General features: G+C 45.3%; 6 protein-coding genes and 1 non-coding gene across 11 annotated transcripts in view; 4 read left to right on the forward strand and 3 right to left on the reverse strand.

Annotated features, from left to right (window-relative positions):
• Positions 1-57: 57 nt before the first annotated feature.
• Positions 58-3,352, reverse strand: LOC126563540 (CCAAT/enhancer-binding protein zeta). Its single transcript, XM_050220186.1, has 3 exons — positions 1,492-3,352; positions 1,160-1,409; positions 58-1,087 (listed from the first exon to the last, which is right to left on the reverse strand). Exons 1-3 carry the CDS (start codon positions 3,350-3,352, stop codon positions 58-60), a joined length of 3,141 nt encoding a protein of 1,046 aa, XP_050076143.1.
• Positions 3,353-3,358: 6 nt separating this feature from the next.
• Positions 3,359-12,421, forward strand: part of LOC126561634 (actin-binding LIM protein 2) — a 74,195-nt gene continuing 65,132 nt past the window's right edge. For all 5 annotated transcript variants that reach the window (XM_050217903.1, XM_050217902.1, XM_050217906.1 and 2 more), the window contains exon 1: positions 3,359-3,368. The gene's annotated coding sequence lies outside the window, so the exon portion shown is untranslated. The remainder of the gene's footprint in view (positions 3,369-12,421) is intronic.
• On the forward strand, positions 3,736-4,298 carry LOC126563297 (CCAAT/enhancer-binding protein gamma). The gene is made up of 2 exons (XM_050219928.1): positions 3,736-3,893; positions 3,971-4,298. The coding sequence occupies exons 1-2, from the start codon at positions 3,819-3,821 to the stop codon at positions 4,283-4,285; spliced, it is 390 nt and encodes a 129-aa protein (XP_050075885.1). The 5' UTR covers positions 3,736-3,818; the 3' UTR covers positions 4,286-4,298.
• Positions 4,577-4,649, forward strand: Trnar-ucg (transfer RNA arginine (anticodon UCG)). Its single transcript has one exon. It is a non-coding gene; the product is annotated as a tRNA-Arg (tRNA).
• On the reverse strand, positions 5,037-6,051 carry LOC126562669 (iodotyrosine deiodinase). Its single transcript, XM_050219232.1, has 2 exons — positions 5,835-6,051; positions 5,037-5,755 (listed from the first exon to the last, which is right to left on the reverse strand). The coding sequence occupies exons 1-2, from the start codon at positions 6,049-6,051 to the stop codon at positions 5,040-5,042; spliced, it is 933 nt and encodes a 310-aa protein (XP_050075189.1). The 3' UTR covers positions 5,037-5,039.
• LOC126560997 (uncharacterized) lies at positions 6,985-7,706 on the reverse strand. The gene is made up of 3 exons (XM_050216947.1): positions 7,549-7,706; positions 7,390-7,478; positions 6,985-7,316 (listed from the first exon to the last, which is right to left on the reverse strand). Exons 1-3 carry the CDS (start codon positions 7,704-7,706, stop codon positions 6,985-6,987), a joined length of 579 nt encoding a protein of 192 aa, XP_050072904.1.
• On the forward strand, positions 8,218-9,029 carry LOC126562996 (uncharacterized). Its single transcript, XM_050219603.1, has 3 exons — positions 8,218-8,375; positions 8,445-8,533; positions 8,599-9,029. The coding sequence occupies exons 1-3, from the start codon at positions 8,218-8,220 to the stop codon at positions 9,027-9,029; spliced, it is 678 nt and encodes a 225-aa protein (XP_050075560.1).

The following is a 12,421-nucleotide window of genomic DNA, read 5'->3' on the forward strand; positions in this document are numbered from 1 at the left end:
CATTTCATCTGTTTTACCTTATTTCTAGTTTTCATCTTCTCCCTCACAAGCTCCCTCCTATTTCCGTCCCCGACCACCTCGTCCCCCTCTACCACCTCGCTTCTGGAAATGTGACTTACCTGGCCCTCCTCCCCGTCCTCCCCGTCCACCTCGTCCACCTCTTCCACGTCCACCACCAAAATGACTTCCTCTGCCACCTATTTTCCTCGGATTGCGATCACTAAAGCGTGTCGCTTCCCAGGCCAACTGTTTCACAGACGATTCGTCCTGATTGTAAACCTCGGCTTCCGTACCGTGACTATCGAACAGCTGCTGTTTGCTCGCTTTCGCAATCGAACCACCCTTCTTTTTGGCAGCCCCACGTCCACCCGCCATCGCCGCGTCCACCGTATTGCTTTCCAGCAGCTCGGAAAAGTCATCCGCAGCAGCAAACAGCGAGCTCATGTCGGCCGTCTTGAGCTTACGGGCAAACTCCCGCTCACTCACCATGCCACTGCTGGTCTTCATTTTAGAGGAAAGCTTCTTGCGTTTCTTCAGAGCCGGTTCATCGTCTCCTTCTTCTTCGTCTTCTTCACCGTCGAGTTCTACCGCGCCCTCCGATGCGTCGTCGTCGTCGTCGTCCTCATCCATCATCTCATCTCCATCGAAATCTTCGTCCTCTTCCAACGAAATGCTACCACCATCGCTAAACTCACCATCCTCTTCGATCGGGTCACGCCGTATGCGTCCGGGACGGGGTTGGTCCTCATCATCCGAACCATCCTCTGCACCGTAATCGTCTTCCTCCCCTTCCACGTCGTCCCAATCGTCCAGCGCATCGTCCTCATCCTCCTCGTCCGCTTTCTTTTTGCGTGCCTTACGATCCTTTGCCATTTCCTGCTCGAGTTCTTGCATAAAGTCAACCTCAGCTCCACCGTCAATGTCCGCATCGCCCCCCTTTCCACCCGGTACGCCCAGTGTGTCGAGATACGCTTCAAACTCCTCATCATTCAGCGAATCCACGTCCGAATCGATGTCATCCTCTTCACCGTTCTTTGCCTTACGCTCCTTGGCACGCTGGATGCGGTAACGCTTCTGTTCCAAGAACCTAACAAGAGAGATGATCCGTATGAATGATGTAAATTTCGGGTCTTTTGCTGATATCCTGAATACTACTCACTTGAAAATATACTCATCATCTTCCGCACACTGATCTTTAGTGAGAGATTTAACCGGCAGTGCACGGGCCCCGCTCGGCACATAATCGCTTTTCCGCTGCACCACACCGAGTATCTGCGGACGCAATCGTTCTTCCCCATTTTGATCCTTTTCCGTACGAGGTTTCTTCGGATTCTTGAATGCAAACCGATCGAGAAAACGACCCAGTGAAAAATCCACCAACGGATCACCGTAGTACGTTAGGGCAGTATCTGTGGAAGAGATGAAGCACACACACACACACATTGGTTAGTATCAACTCACCCGCGTTGTTAAGCAACGGCATATACTTACTGTTAAGAATACTCTGAGCAAACTTTTGCACCGTCGGATGGAAGTACGTCAGATAGCGTACTAGCTCATACCTCACGCTATACTGTGCGCCAGCAAATTCTGCTGACCGTGCGAATGCATCATACTTTTTGGGCATACGTAACATTGCCAGCTTATCGGCTTCCCCCTTCTCTGCTTCAGGCAATTCTTTCTGCAAAGCTTCTACCATCTCATCGGTCGGTGGTTCATACCCATCCTGCACCACGATACGACGCTTCCGCAGCACCTTACTGATCACGATCAATGCTCCACACAGCCGGGCCGGTGGGAAATAGAACGCAACCTGCAGCAAACGCTTCACAAACGCTTGCGCCCGCTCCGGAATGGGATCGTTCTGCATTGCCCGGTGAATGATGTAGAAGAAAATGTTCGATATACGTGGTCCAATCGAAGCAAGCTGTGGATCGAGCATCTTGCGGTAAAGCGCGTTGTAGAATCGGTTCTGCTCACGACCTTTTCGCTCGGTAAGTTCTAACAGCAAGGACAAACCCTGGCAACCGATCGATATGTCCGCCAGATGAATCATCCGGTAGATAACGTTCAGCAGCTTCGGTTCCACCACCTCGGCCAGATCTACATCCCGCTTCACGTTTTTGATCGCTTTTCGCAGGCAGGTCAGTATCGACTGCATCGTGCGTGAATTAACCTCACCCTTTTCGGTGAGAATTTTAAAGAACGCAAAGCATATGTTTATCATCTTCTGGCTGGTGGCAAAATCGCCTAACGCTGCAATCGAGGCCAGGTACGACAGGGCAAAGTGTTGTGCCGATTGGGCAAGATTGTTGCGGAACAGTAGCTTCTCCGTTTCACACGTCACAATCAACGACATGAGCGTATGCTGCCGGACGATCTGCTGCAGATGGTGCAACACTTTGGCCGCAACCTTACGCGATGGGTCGCCCAGCTTGTTGACCAGTGCCGTCAGCAGCAACCGTTCCATTTCCGGCACGCTTGAGAACAGCTTCGAAACGTACACGATCGTTTTCATTTTGCCCGGTTCCTGACCGGTGTGTAAGATCGTTGTCAGATTGCTAACGAACGCAAAGTAATGTTCGCGCAACTCATCCTCAAAGTGCCAGTGTGCGTAAATCTGTTCCCGGCGTGATTTTTCCAAATTTTCCTGCTTCTGCAAATACTTCCAATCGGTACCGCGCAACGGTAACGTGATCAGTTTGCGATGCGATGGCATCAACGATTTTAGCATCAGCTCTGTCAACACTTCAATCACATCCAGGTAGCCTTTGTTGGAGGCTTTCACCATGCCGACCAACGTACCGAGTGCCTGTAGATGGCAGAAAGGGTTCGTTTGTACGAGCAGTGCACCGGCATTGGCACGATCGCGCATCGTACCTTTTTCAAGCGCACTAAGCAACCATTTCGCATCGGACGGATCGTACTTCTTCCGGGCGCGACATTCCGCTTCGAACGCTGCCCGGCAAATACGGCGCAGTTCCGCTATTTCGGCATCCTTCATATCTTCTCTCTCGCCTTCCAGATTATACGCTTCGAAGGGTTTATACCACAGTGTAGCCAGTTCATCCTCGCCTTCATCATCCTCACTGTCTGAATTTGCGGTGGCCGTTTCATCCCGGGACACATGCTTTCGTTTCTCGCCGGTTCGCTGATATGCACCGGCCTCTTTTGTCTTGTAGTCTTTCGGCACCACGCGCTGCTCGCCATCGTCGTCGAAGATGATCTTTGCTGGACGGTTTTTCACATCACCAACGCTTCCTGGCGAATTCTCTGTGTCATCATTTTGATCTTCAAAATAGCGTTTTTTCACGGTTTGATTTTTAAACTTAGGATCGTTCCCGATCGCCATCGTGCTGCAGAATTGTGTTCTGTTTACTTCGAACGAAACATGTGCACGCGAACTGTCAATGGACGAGCTGTCAAATTATTGTGTGCCTAGTGAGACGGTTCTTTTTTTGGGAGAAAAATTGAACATTTATTTTCTTACCTTATATATATTTATTGCAAAGAAAATATGAAACACAGCTAAGCATTTATTCTTAAAAAAATATTGTGAAGCAATCCAAGTTATAAAGTATGTTTTCCTTTATAGATTGCAAATACTATTCAAAACATTCACAGCCACCGCTTCTGCGCATTAATTGCGCAAACGTCATCGCTTGTTTGTTTACCAATACACATTTTGTCAGTGCAGTCGTGTAGCAGTGCAAGCAGTGCAATTTTGTGAGTTGTTTTATCGGTCTCACACCCTTTGTGTTGGTGCATTTGGCGCAAATCAATATCGGAACCTTTACCACTTTCGTGACAACCACACAATGCCACCAAAGCGAAAGTCCACAACCGACGAGGAGGACGATGAGTATCGTCGCAAGCGTGACCGAAATAATCAAGTAACTAGCGACTCCGGTTTCATCATCCTGCAATGGACGGTCATACTCCAATATTCCTTTTACCCATTCCACCACAGGCCGTTAAGCGTAGCCGGGTCAAGTCCAAAATGAAGACAGAAGAAACGCAACAGCGAGTCAACGATCTGCGGCTAAAGAATCAAGTGCTGGAGGAAAAAATTGACAACCAAAAGAAGGAGCTGAAATTCTTGAAGGAATTGTTTCTCACGCAAGCACAGGCAAAGGCCGACAAACTGGTCGGTATCAATCTGAACGAACTGCTGCAGGACGATGATGATGATGGCGATAATGAGGATGAAGGGGAAAGCAGCAAAAAACGATTCAAGGAACAATCGAAGGGTGAGGGAAGTAGTAGAAGTAGATCGCGGAAGTAGCGTGGATAACTCAGGCAAATGTTCGAAAGCTTTACGAGTGTGTGCCACTCTCGACGAGGGATTAGACGAATTAACCTAACATTATGCTCCGTACAAGGGTTGCGATATGTACAATGTTGACATACGATGTACAAATGTATAAAAAGAGTGTAACGTTAGGCGCGCAGTGTTTAGAAACAGTACTGTAATTCGCGCGCTCGCTGAAAGCAAACGCGCCTGAAGATAGGCTGTCATAGAGCGAGAAAGGGTAAAACAGGTTCTGTTTGTAAATAAGCGCCCGGCCAGCAGGAAGGCCGTGTGGCCTAATGGAGAAGGCGTCGGACTTCGGATCCGAAGATTGCAGGTTCGAGTCCTGTCACGGTCGCGCACTATAGTTTTTTTTTCTCTCTGTGCATTTTTACCTCTTCGTTGCAATGTAAACGACACCTTCAATTCCTTGCAGATGCAATTTTATCGTATTTTTAAGTACAAAATGAAACCTTTATCAGAGTTCGTGATTTTAAGAAAAGAGCGAAAAATGGCGATTCATTCAATAAAACATACATATATCCAAGGCAGACGTGTCCCAGAGTGCCGGTATGCCACTAATCCTACCTTGTTTAGCTCGCTTATCGTTAATTTATCCTACTGCTTTATCGCAATTTCGGCTTATGCGGACGGCTTTCTCTACACCACCCCATCCAACAACAGGGGGCATTTCCTCTTCCAAACAAAAACCACCAGCCGGGGGTGGCCGGAAGATTCCAGATTACAATCAATATCGCACCAGGATGTCTTCCAGCGGTTTCCGCTGCAGATCCGGTACGGTACAATCGTCCGCTGGATAGCCTACGGGCAGCAATACCAGCAGCTTCTCGTTCGGTGGCCGTTCGAGCAGTGTGCGAAGGGCTGGTCCACAGTTTAGAGGCGTAGTGACGAGCGAACTTAGTCCGGCACATTGTAACGCACACAGTAACATCCCGGTGGCGATCGAGGTGGATATTTCGTTATAGTAATGTTGTTTCTTGTCCGTACCGGCGGAAGTCTGTTTGTAGCCGTATGTCTGCTTAAACACCAGCACAAGATGGGGCGCCTCGGTAAGATATTCCTTGATGTGGTTTGTGCGAATTGGTCGCAGATCCGTTACCCACTGTTTTGCCATTCGTTGTGTGTAGTTTACGAACTCTTCGGCTTCGATAATTTCGCGAATGCTTGCCTTGATCGAAAGGTCGGACACGAGACAGAAGGTCCACGGTTCGGTATGCGCACCACTCGGGGCTGTACCGGCCACCTGGATGCAGCGTTCCAAGATGGCCACATCGACGGGCCGTGAGCTAAACTTGCGCACACTACGACGATTGTTTGCGATGGCATAGAACCGATTGGCCGCTTCCAGTGGATCGGTAGCGAGCGTTACCGTAGCACCAGTGAACGGGATGTGTGGTTTTTCTTCCAGCGCCGGAACCGGATCGTAGTCAGCATGTTCCAGGTCTAGAGTAAGAGGATAAGATGTCGACGTTATCGATGCGGCTAAACGAACTTGCCATAAACAGCATCACAACTCACTCACCTCCAACGTACTCAATACCGTCCAGCTTGTTGCCATTCTTTTCTGTGGCCGCTGGTTCAGTAATGCGTAGCTTCTTATTCCGACCATACCGATGTTTGTCGTACAGTGAAATGGCCAAATAGAGACCTACCAACACGGGAAAAATGTAGTTCCAGTACGTTACGAGCGCCGAACTGCTGAGGAACGAATCGACGAGATCCTCCAAATATGAAGCCATAACTGTGTAACTACGGATGTCTAGATAACTGGTTTCCTTAGCAACACTGGAACAGCACCTAGAATTACGATCATCACCGGACGAAGCTCACTTACGAACTGGGGAACCTCTGGGGAACGCTAGTCGGTTCTGGCGCCCGCGTGCGTTCGCACATTCCCTCCCCCCATTATCATTAAATCCACCACAATCTAACCTCTAACTCACGCAGCTCTTTTCTACCGTCTCGTGCCGTATTCGTCGTTATCTACCCCATGATCCCCGTGCATTCCCATGCATCTGCCGCATCTGTATATCTTCGACAAAGTAGGCGTACAAATTTGCAACGCGAAACCTGCTACACACGCATCCTTCCCTTTCGCGGCGAAGGTTGCGCTCCATCGGTCCCCGTCTGTGGGACAAGGGCACACGATGGGTCAGAGTTATGGGCATGTTTCGCGTCGGCACTGATGCACTTCGCACACTCCTACACACGAAACAACGGCGTTGATGAGGTGAACCCGATGCGATGTCGTAACCGAACCGGCGACGGTAAATGCACTTCAACTGCTTGCAACTTGCAAGCAAATAATAGAGATCATGCCAATCGGTTAGCAATCGTGAACTTTAATATGGGCCCTGCGTACGGTAGGAAGCTTGGTGGAAGGCCATGAGTAAGAGCTTGCCCAATGAGTCTTGTTTATGCTTTGGACAGAGGAGATAATTGGTATTAAGAGCCATTTTCTTCGTAGGTTTGTGCCGTTTAATAGATAGTTTACAGACAACTGACCGTATAGCCTGGAGTTGCGGACTATTGTAGAGGGTAAGGTTTGCGATTATTTAATTACATTTTGCTCTTTCGTTAACGAAGAATTTTAACTTCCTTGAAGCCCTTGAAAGATTTAGCTTTGTTCAGATATGATTCAGATGTATCGGAGTCTGCATCATGCACTAGTGCTAATTGGCTTTGTCTCCTTGAATCGCGGAGATAATTTTGGAACTTTCGGGCTTCGGCGTATGCTCCATTTTCTGGATAAAAGTCGGCATGGAAGAGGTTCCTTTCTGTAGGCAAGTGTTTTCATCGGTTGGGGTTGCGAGTGCGGATAGTGAGAAACCTCGTCGAAGTGGTTCTGATTCAATTTCAGCAGTAATTGGTAAAGATTTCGGACGATTTGTGTCTGCTTGCACCGCCGAAGCATCATTATTTGTCGCACGTTGCTCCAGTTCTAAAAGATGTCTCAGTCGGCGCCGTTGCTGTATCGTTTGATGTTTATCATACAAACCATGTTCTAGAAAAGTACAAAAAACATAGATGTGGCCATGATTTCGAACACAAAACACGATCCTATGTGGAAAAAATACCTTTCAGCAATTGCTTCAAAAACCTTTGCTCCGATTGTTCAGTCTCGACTCTTTCCGGTTTTAAACTACCCAACAGTCGTCTTGGTAAGCTTACAATGAGAAAAAGGTGTCAAATTTATCCATTACCGATGGTAAAAGAAAAAAGGATGGACCTCTTACCTTTGGTGACGCTTTCCTGGCATTGAGTATGTTTGACCAGCAAATGTAAATTCGGCTGAAGCTGCCTTCATCGGTTGTACGGCAGAACTGTTCCATGGCATCCTGTTGCTGCATCTTTGCCGCTGCTTCTCCAACCAACTGTGCCATCCGGACCACATGTTTAGAGCGTTCCACTGTATTCGCTACGGTTGCTATTTCGTTTAGCGGTATCAACAAAATGAACGAATTTATACCACTTAAAACCTACGTGATCATTTCATGATGTTTTGTTGAAAATAAAAATATTAATTTCATGCAAAACAGACTCGGTTCATTTTATGATATTCAAAATTTCCCGCTTCTCGTTTTAATTTGATCATTGATCAAATTGCATACCATCAGGCGTAAAAGAACGTTTGTGTTTTTATTTAGATACAAAGGGTTATTGAATTGTCTACGCCTAAATATAGGCAATAAAATTAATATTCCGTAGAAAATAGGTAATTTACGTACCAGGGGATATTTTACCACCAAATAAACAAGAACAAACTCGTATTGTCTTCGAAGAATAGACACTTTTTCACGAATTGCTACGCATTCGGACGTATTGTTCCCTGGCGGCTTCATTTAACTGTTTCAACTCGAAGCGAGCGGACGCACTAAAAACAGCACAGAACAGGAATCGTGAAGATGTTTGGTGCATTGCAAAATTGGTGGGACAAACGGTGCAATAGGTGCAACAAATTCCGATGGGCCAATTGCGTGCAGCCGGAGCGAGCAGCTTCAACCGAATTTGCTTTCACCGACTACACAAACTGGACAAAAGAAACGCCGCCACGCCACGACAGGTATGACTTGCGCGTCCTTGCCTGTGCCATAGGGTGTATTTTTGTTCATCCGTATGTTTTTTTTTTCAGTCTCCCGAGACGTATATTTAATAATTTCCGATCGGAAAGGAATGAAAAAGACTTGCTGGAGGAAATAGCTTTGAAACGGCTGCTGAAAGGTAGTGTATTGCTTTATGATACGTTTCGGAATGCTCCTACTGATGTATGTCATCCTCATTTCCAGAACATGGCCTGTACAATAAGCATCAAACGATACAGCAACGTCGACGATTGAAGTATCTTCTGGCAGTGGAACAACGTGCCAACCTGCTGCTGTGCAGTGAAGGACGTACCCAGGCTTCCATGGTCCATTCTCCGACATGTTCGATCGAGCTTCATTCTATGACAATCGCTCCAGATCACCACGTTACGACGACATCCGAACAGCAATGTACTTCGGATGCCATTCCAGAACTACGGCGAGGATCTTCACTTTCGGCCCTAGCAACTGCAACGTCTGAAACGAATACCCGTTCCGATGAAATGACCATTTCGCTTCCGACCATCGTCCACGAAACCGTAAAGGACATGGTAAAAGACAGATGTCTCAAAACGGTATCCTGGAAAACTTCCGCATCGAGCGCAGCCTCTACAGTTTTGGAAACTGCAGTGTAGTGTAGAATAAGAAGCATTTCGTCGGACGTTTGGATGAGCCACTGATGAACTTTGTTGGAATTTTTGTTTTCGCCTTTCAAGCCATGACTTTTTTGAGTGTTTCGTGTGAAATAAACCATATTTCATGATAATTTTTCACCTCGGAACAGCCGTAGCTCTGGGAATGTTGACAATATGTAGAATAGGAATCATTCCGATCCGAATTTACGATCATCTTTTGAGGTTAGAAAAGAGTACCAAAACGTAATTGTTTGTTATTATCGGCACAAATAAAGTGCACCAATTTCAGTAGATTCCTGGCTATATGCCTTTTTTTTATTCAAAATGAAATAAAAAAGCTACATATTTGCAGATCATCAAATAAAAATTTGCGAGCTGCTGCTTTCGATCGCGACGTACTAAAATCGTTTGGCTGATGTGTACTAAAATAGCTGTCAAAATAGAGCGCAGTACTAATTGCACCAATTTCGCGTATGTGCTTGGAGAAGGAAGGTTTCGATGCGTGTATGAGCGTGAAAAAGTTAACAAAAAGTCACTCATATTCCTTAAAATGGGTAATATAAGCTCATGCTGCTTGTTGAAATGTTTGTCTAGATGTCGAAAGCATTCTAAATTCGATGGAATGCAGGAAACGGCATCGCCGCCACCACCGATAAAGGACTACACACGTACAAACATGTCGATAAATGATGGAATCCAAACATTTCAAGTGAGTGAGACATCTGTGCCGTACATTCGAATGTCTGCTTCTAGATTTGAAATGCTCTCCGTAGGAATACGTCGACCGTGCAGCCCAACAGCGGGAGAAGGATAATCGGAAGGAGAAAACCTGGCTGGAAAGGATAACGTGCTGGAAATCGATGGGAAAGCAGCCACCAGAGCCAACGTTTTGGATAGAACCAGCGCCAGGCTATGTGGAACGCATTTGTCCGGATTTTGAGTAATTTCAACCGTGTTTTACTGATATTGATAGGGATTTGTAAACATATATAGGTTTCCTGATCTATTATTCAACGCATCTGAAGATTGATCAATCGATGAAGTTAACATCTGAAACGGTAACGGAATCGTAGCGCATTTTTCCTTATTTTCCTACAGTAAGAAGAATATTCGGAAAAATCCTCACTAGTAATAGAGTTAGTTGGAAGAACCACTATAGGAGTGGATGGTGAGTGAATGGTGAAAAAGTTTCGAAAGCTTCATTATAAGCACATATGAATACGCTTATAGTCGTAAACAGAAGAGTTGAAGTAATGGCTTATGGCTTATGAGAATCGAATAAACAAATTTGATAGAAAATGTGTCAATGGTAAATTTTTCTTCACTATTTATGATTACTGCGCATACGTAACTTCTCTAATCAGTGAAGTAAAATCATTCCCAGTAGCTCGAAGATGGAGGATCAAGAGACTTGGACGTTTTCTGGCCTATGGTGATGAATAAACCAAGATTCAGCTGAGCTGTTCGGCGATCCAGATATCGTGAAGTTAATCCGCTAGGAAGGTAGATCAAAAGAAGTCGAACCTTTCGGTGACCGGATACAGCCGTGGCATGAAGAACGCAGCCCTGCAATAAGATTCTGGGAAAACGGATTTGCAACCAAGTCGAACAGAAAGACTATCTGAAGATTTCAACAGGACGTGTAGAATCGAGCCTACTTGGCAGAAAGGATGACGTATTCGTCAAGGTACCTTCCAATGAAGGTTTCCACCGCAGTAAAAAAGGTCTAGTGGCCTTCCAGGTGAGTGTAGTTGATACATTCCATCCAATACCTAACTAGGAAATGTTCTCATACAGAACTTAATAATTTAATTCAAAATTACCTCATCTTTTGGACACTTTCTCAAGAATTGCCACTGTAAGGGTTAAGCACGTTACAAAAGTGCTAAAATCAATAGATTGCTCCCACTTCACTCGGCATTTTAAAGTGGTTCGGTTTAATAGTTTCATATTTATTCACCACCAGCGGTACACCGAATATCTAAAGCCTAGTTCAGTCCGTACTCTGCAAAGCGAGAAGAATACATTCCATTATGTTTCGAAGCGAATTATTCGCCTGTAAGTAAAAATGTGTCAAAGTTCGAACGAAGGTCTCTCCCTCCAACAGATATAAATTGTAAACTTACATTACAGTTACTAGAAACTGGGCGAATGCCAAAGAAGCGAACAACCTTTCGATCGAGGAAGAGAAAACATTAGTGGAACGCCTTAATAGTGTTTTTTTTTAAAGGAGAACAGGCAATTGGGAAGTATTTCATAGCCATTGAGGGAAGATGGAGATGGAAAGCAAAGTTACCATACCGTGTAAAAGCAGTGGAGAGTGTTTCGACCAATGGAATGTTTCGTGTGATTTGTAATCCGAAGTTTGAGTGTACTTGTAGCTTGTAGCTTGTAGCTTGTAGCTGCCAACGTTCTTGACCCCTCTAATCGATTCAGTATTCTCTGTAAGTTCCTTTAAATTGCTTTCGCAAGCCTGTCGTTAGCTTGTCATAAAATCACGTCAAAAATATCTCATTTCTTTCAGTTTTCCCATAACCAAAAAAAAAAAACCATAGCGTGTGTGGTAATTTTCTGGGAACTTTGGATTGTTCCATCGGCCTTTACTACGAGAACAGTGTAAACAATTTGCTTAGTTTTTTACGGACTTGCTTCTGTTAGCTTTTTTGTGTTTGTTCCGATTTCCTACACACCACTTGCAAATAAAAAAAAAAAACCTACAGGGTAAGACGGTCGAATAGGAGTAAAAACAGAGAAAACAGATAATGAAATTCATTTTTAATGAATCACAAGTACCCGGCTACTGTTCTTCCCAGGTGGTAAGAACATGGTGCCACACCGTTCCACTGATTGCCTTTGCTTTCGCTGCTAATAGCGTAATAGCGTAAACTAAACTATAAAATATATCTTTCTTCTTTTTTATAAACGTAGATAATAATAAAAAAAAGCTGTGCTTTCTTCACACATAGACAAGAGTTCAATCAAGCGCTGCTTGATTTGTGGGTTGAAAACGGAAGGAAATTCTCATCCGATATACTGAACTGATCAATTTTGCTACATCATTTAATATTAATTACATACTGTGTTTGTTTCGCTCGCTCCGTCCTACAACTGTTCTTAGTGATTGGCTTAATTGTAAGTATTGCTCTCATTATAAGTAAAAAAACTCGCGATTGCGTGTATGGCTCCAGTGCGAAGCACAGTCTCGCCACCGGAGGGACCCACACTAACGCACAAACGCACATTTAACACAGTGGACGGAGATTGATGTGTTAGGAGATTGAATAAAACTGATCCGGAATGCTGCTACTGCATCGGGCATAATGCATAATGAACAGTAATAACAGTGTGCGCGGTACACTAAACTCTATGCTCTAACTTAACGAGAATCTTTT

This window comes from Anopheles maculipalpis, chromosome 3RL, assembly GCF_943734695.1.
Source record: "Anopheles maculipalpis chromosome 3RL, idAnoMacuDA_375_x, whole genome shotgun sequence".
Lineage (NCBI taxonomy): Eukaryota > Metazoa > Arthropoda > Insecta > Diptera > Culicidae > Anopheles > Anopheles maculipalpis.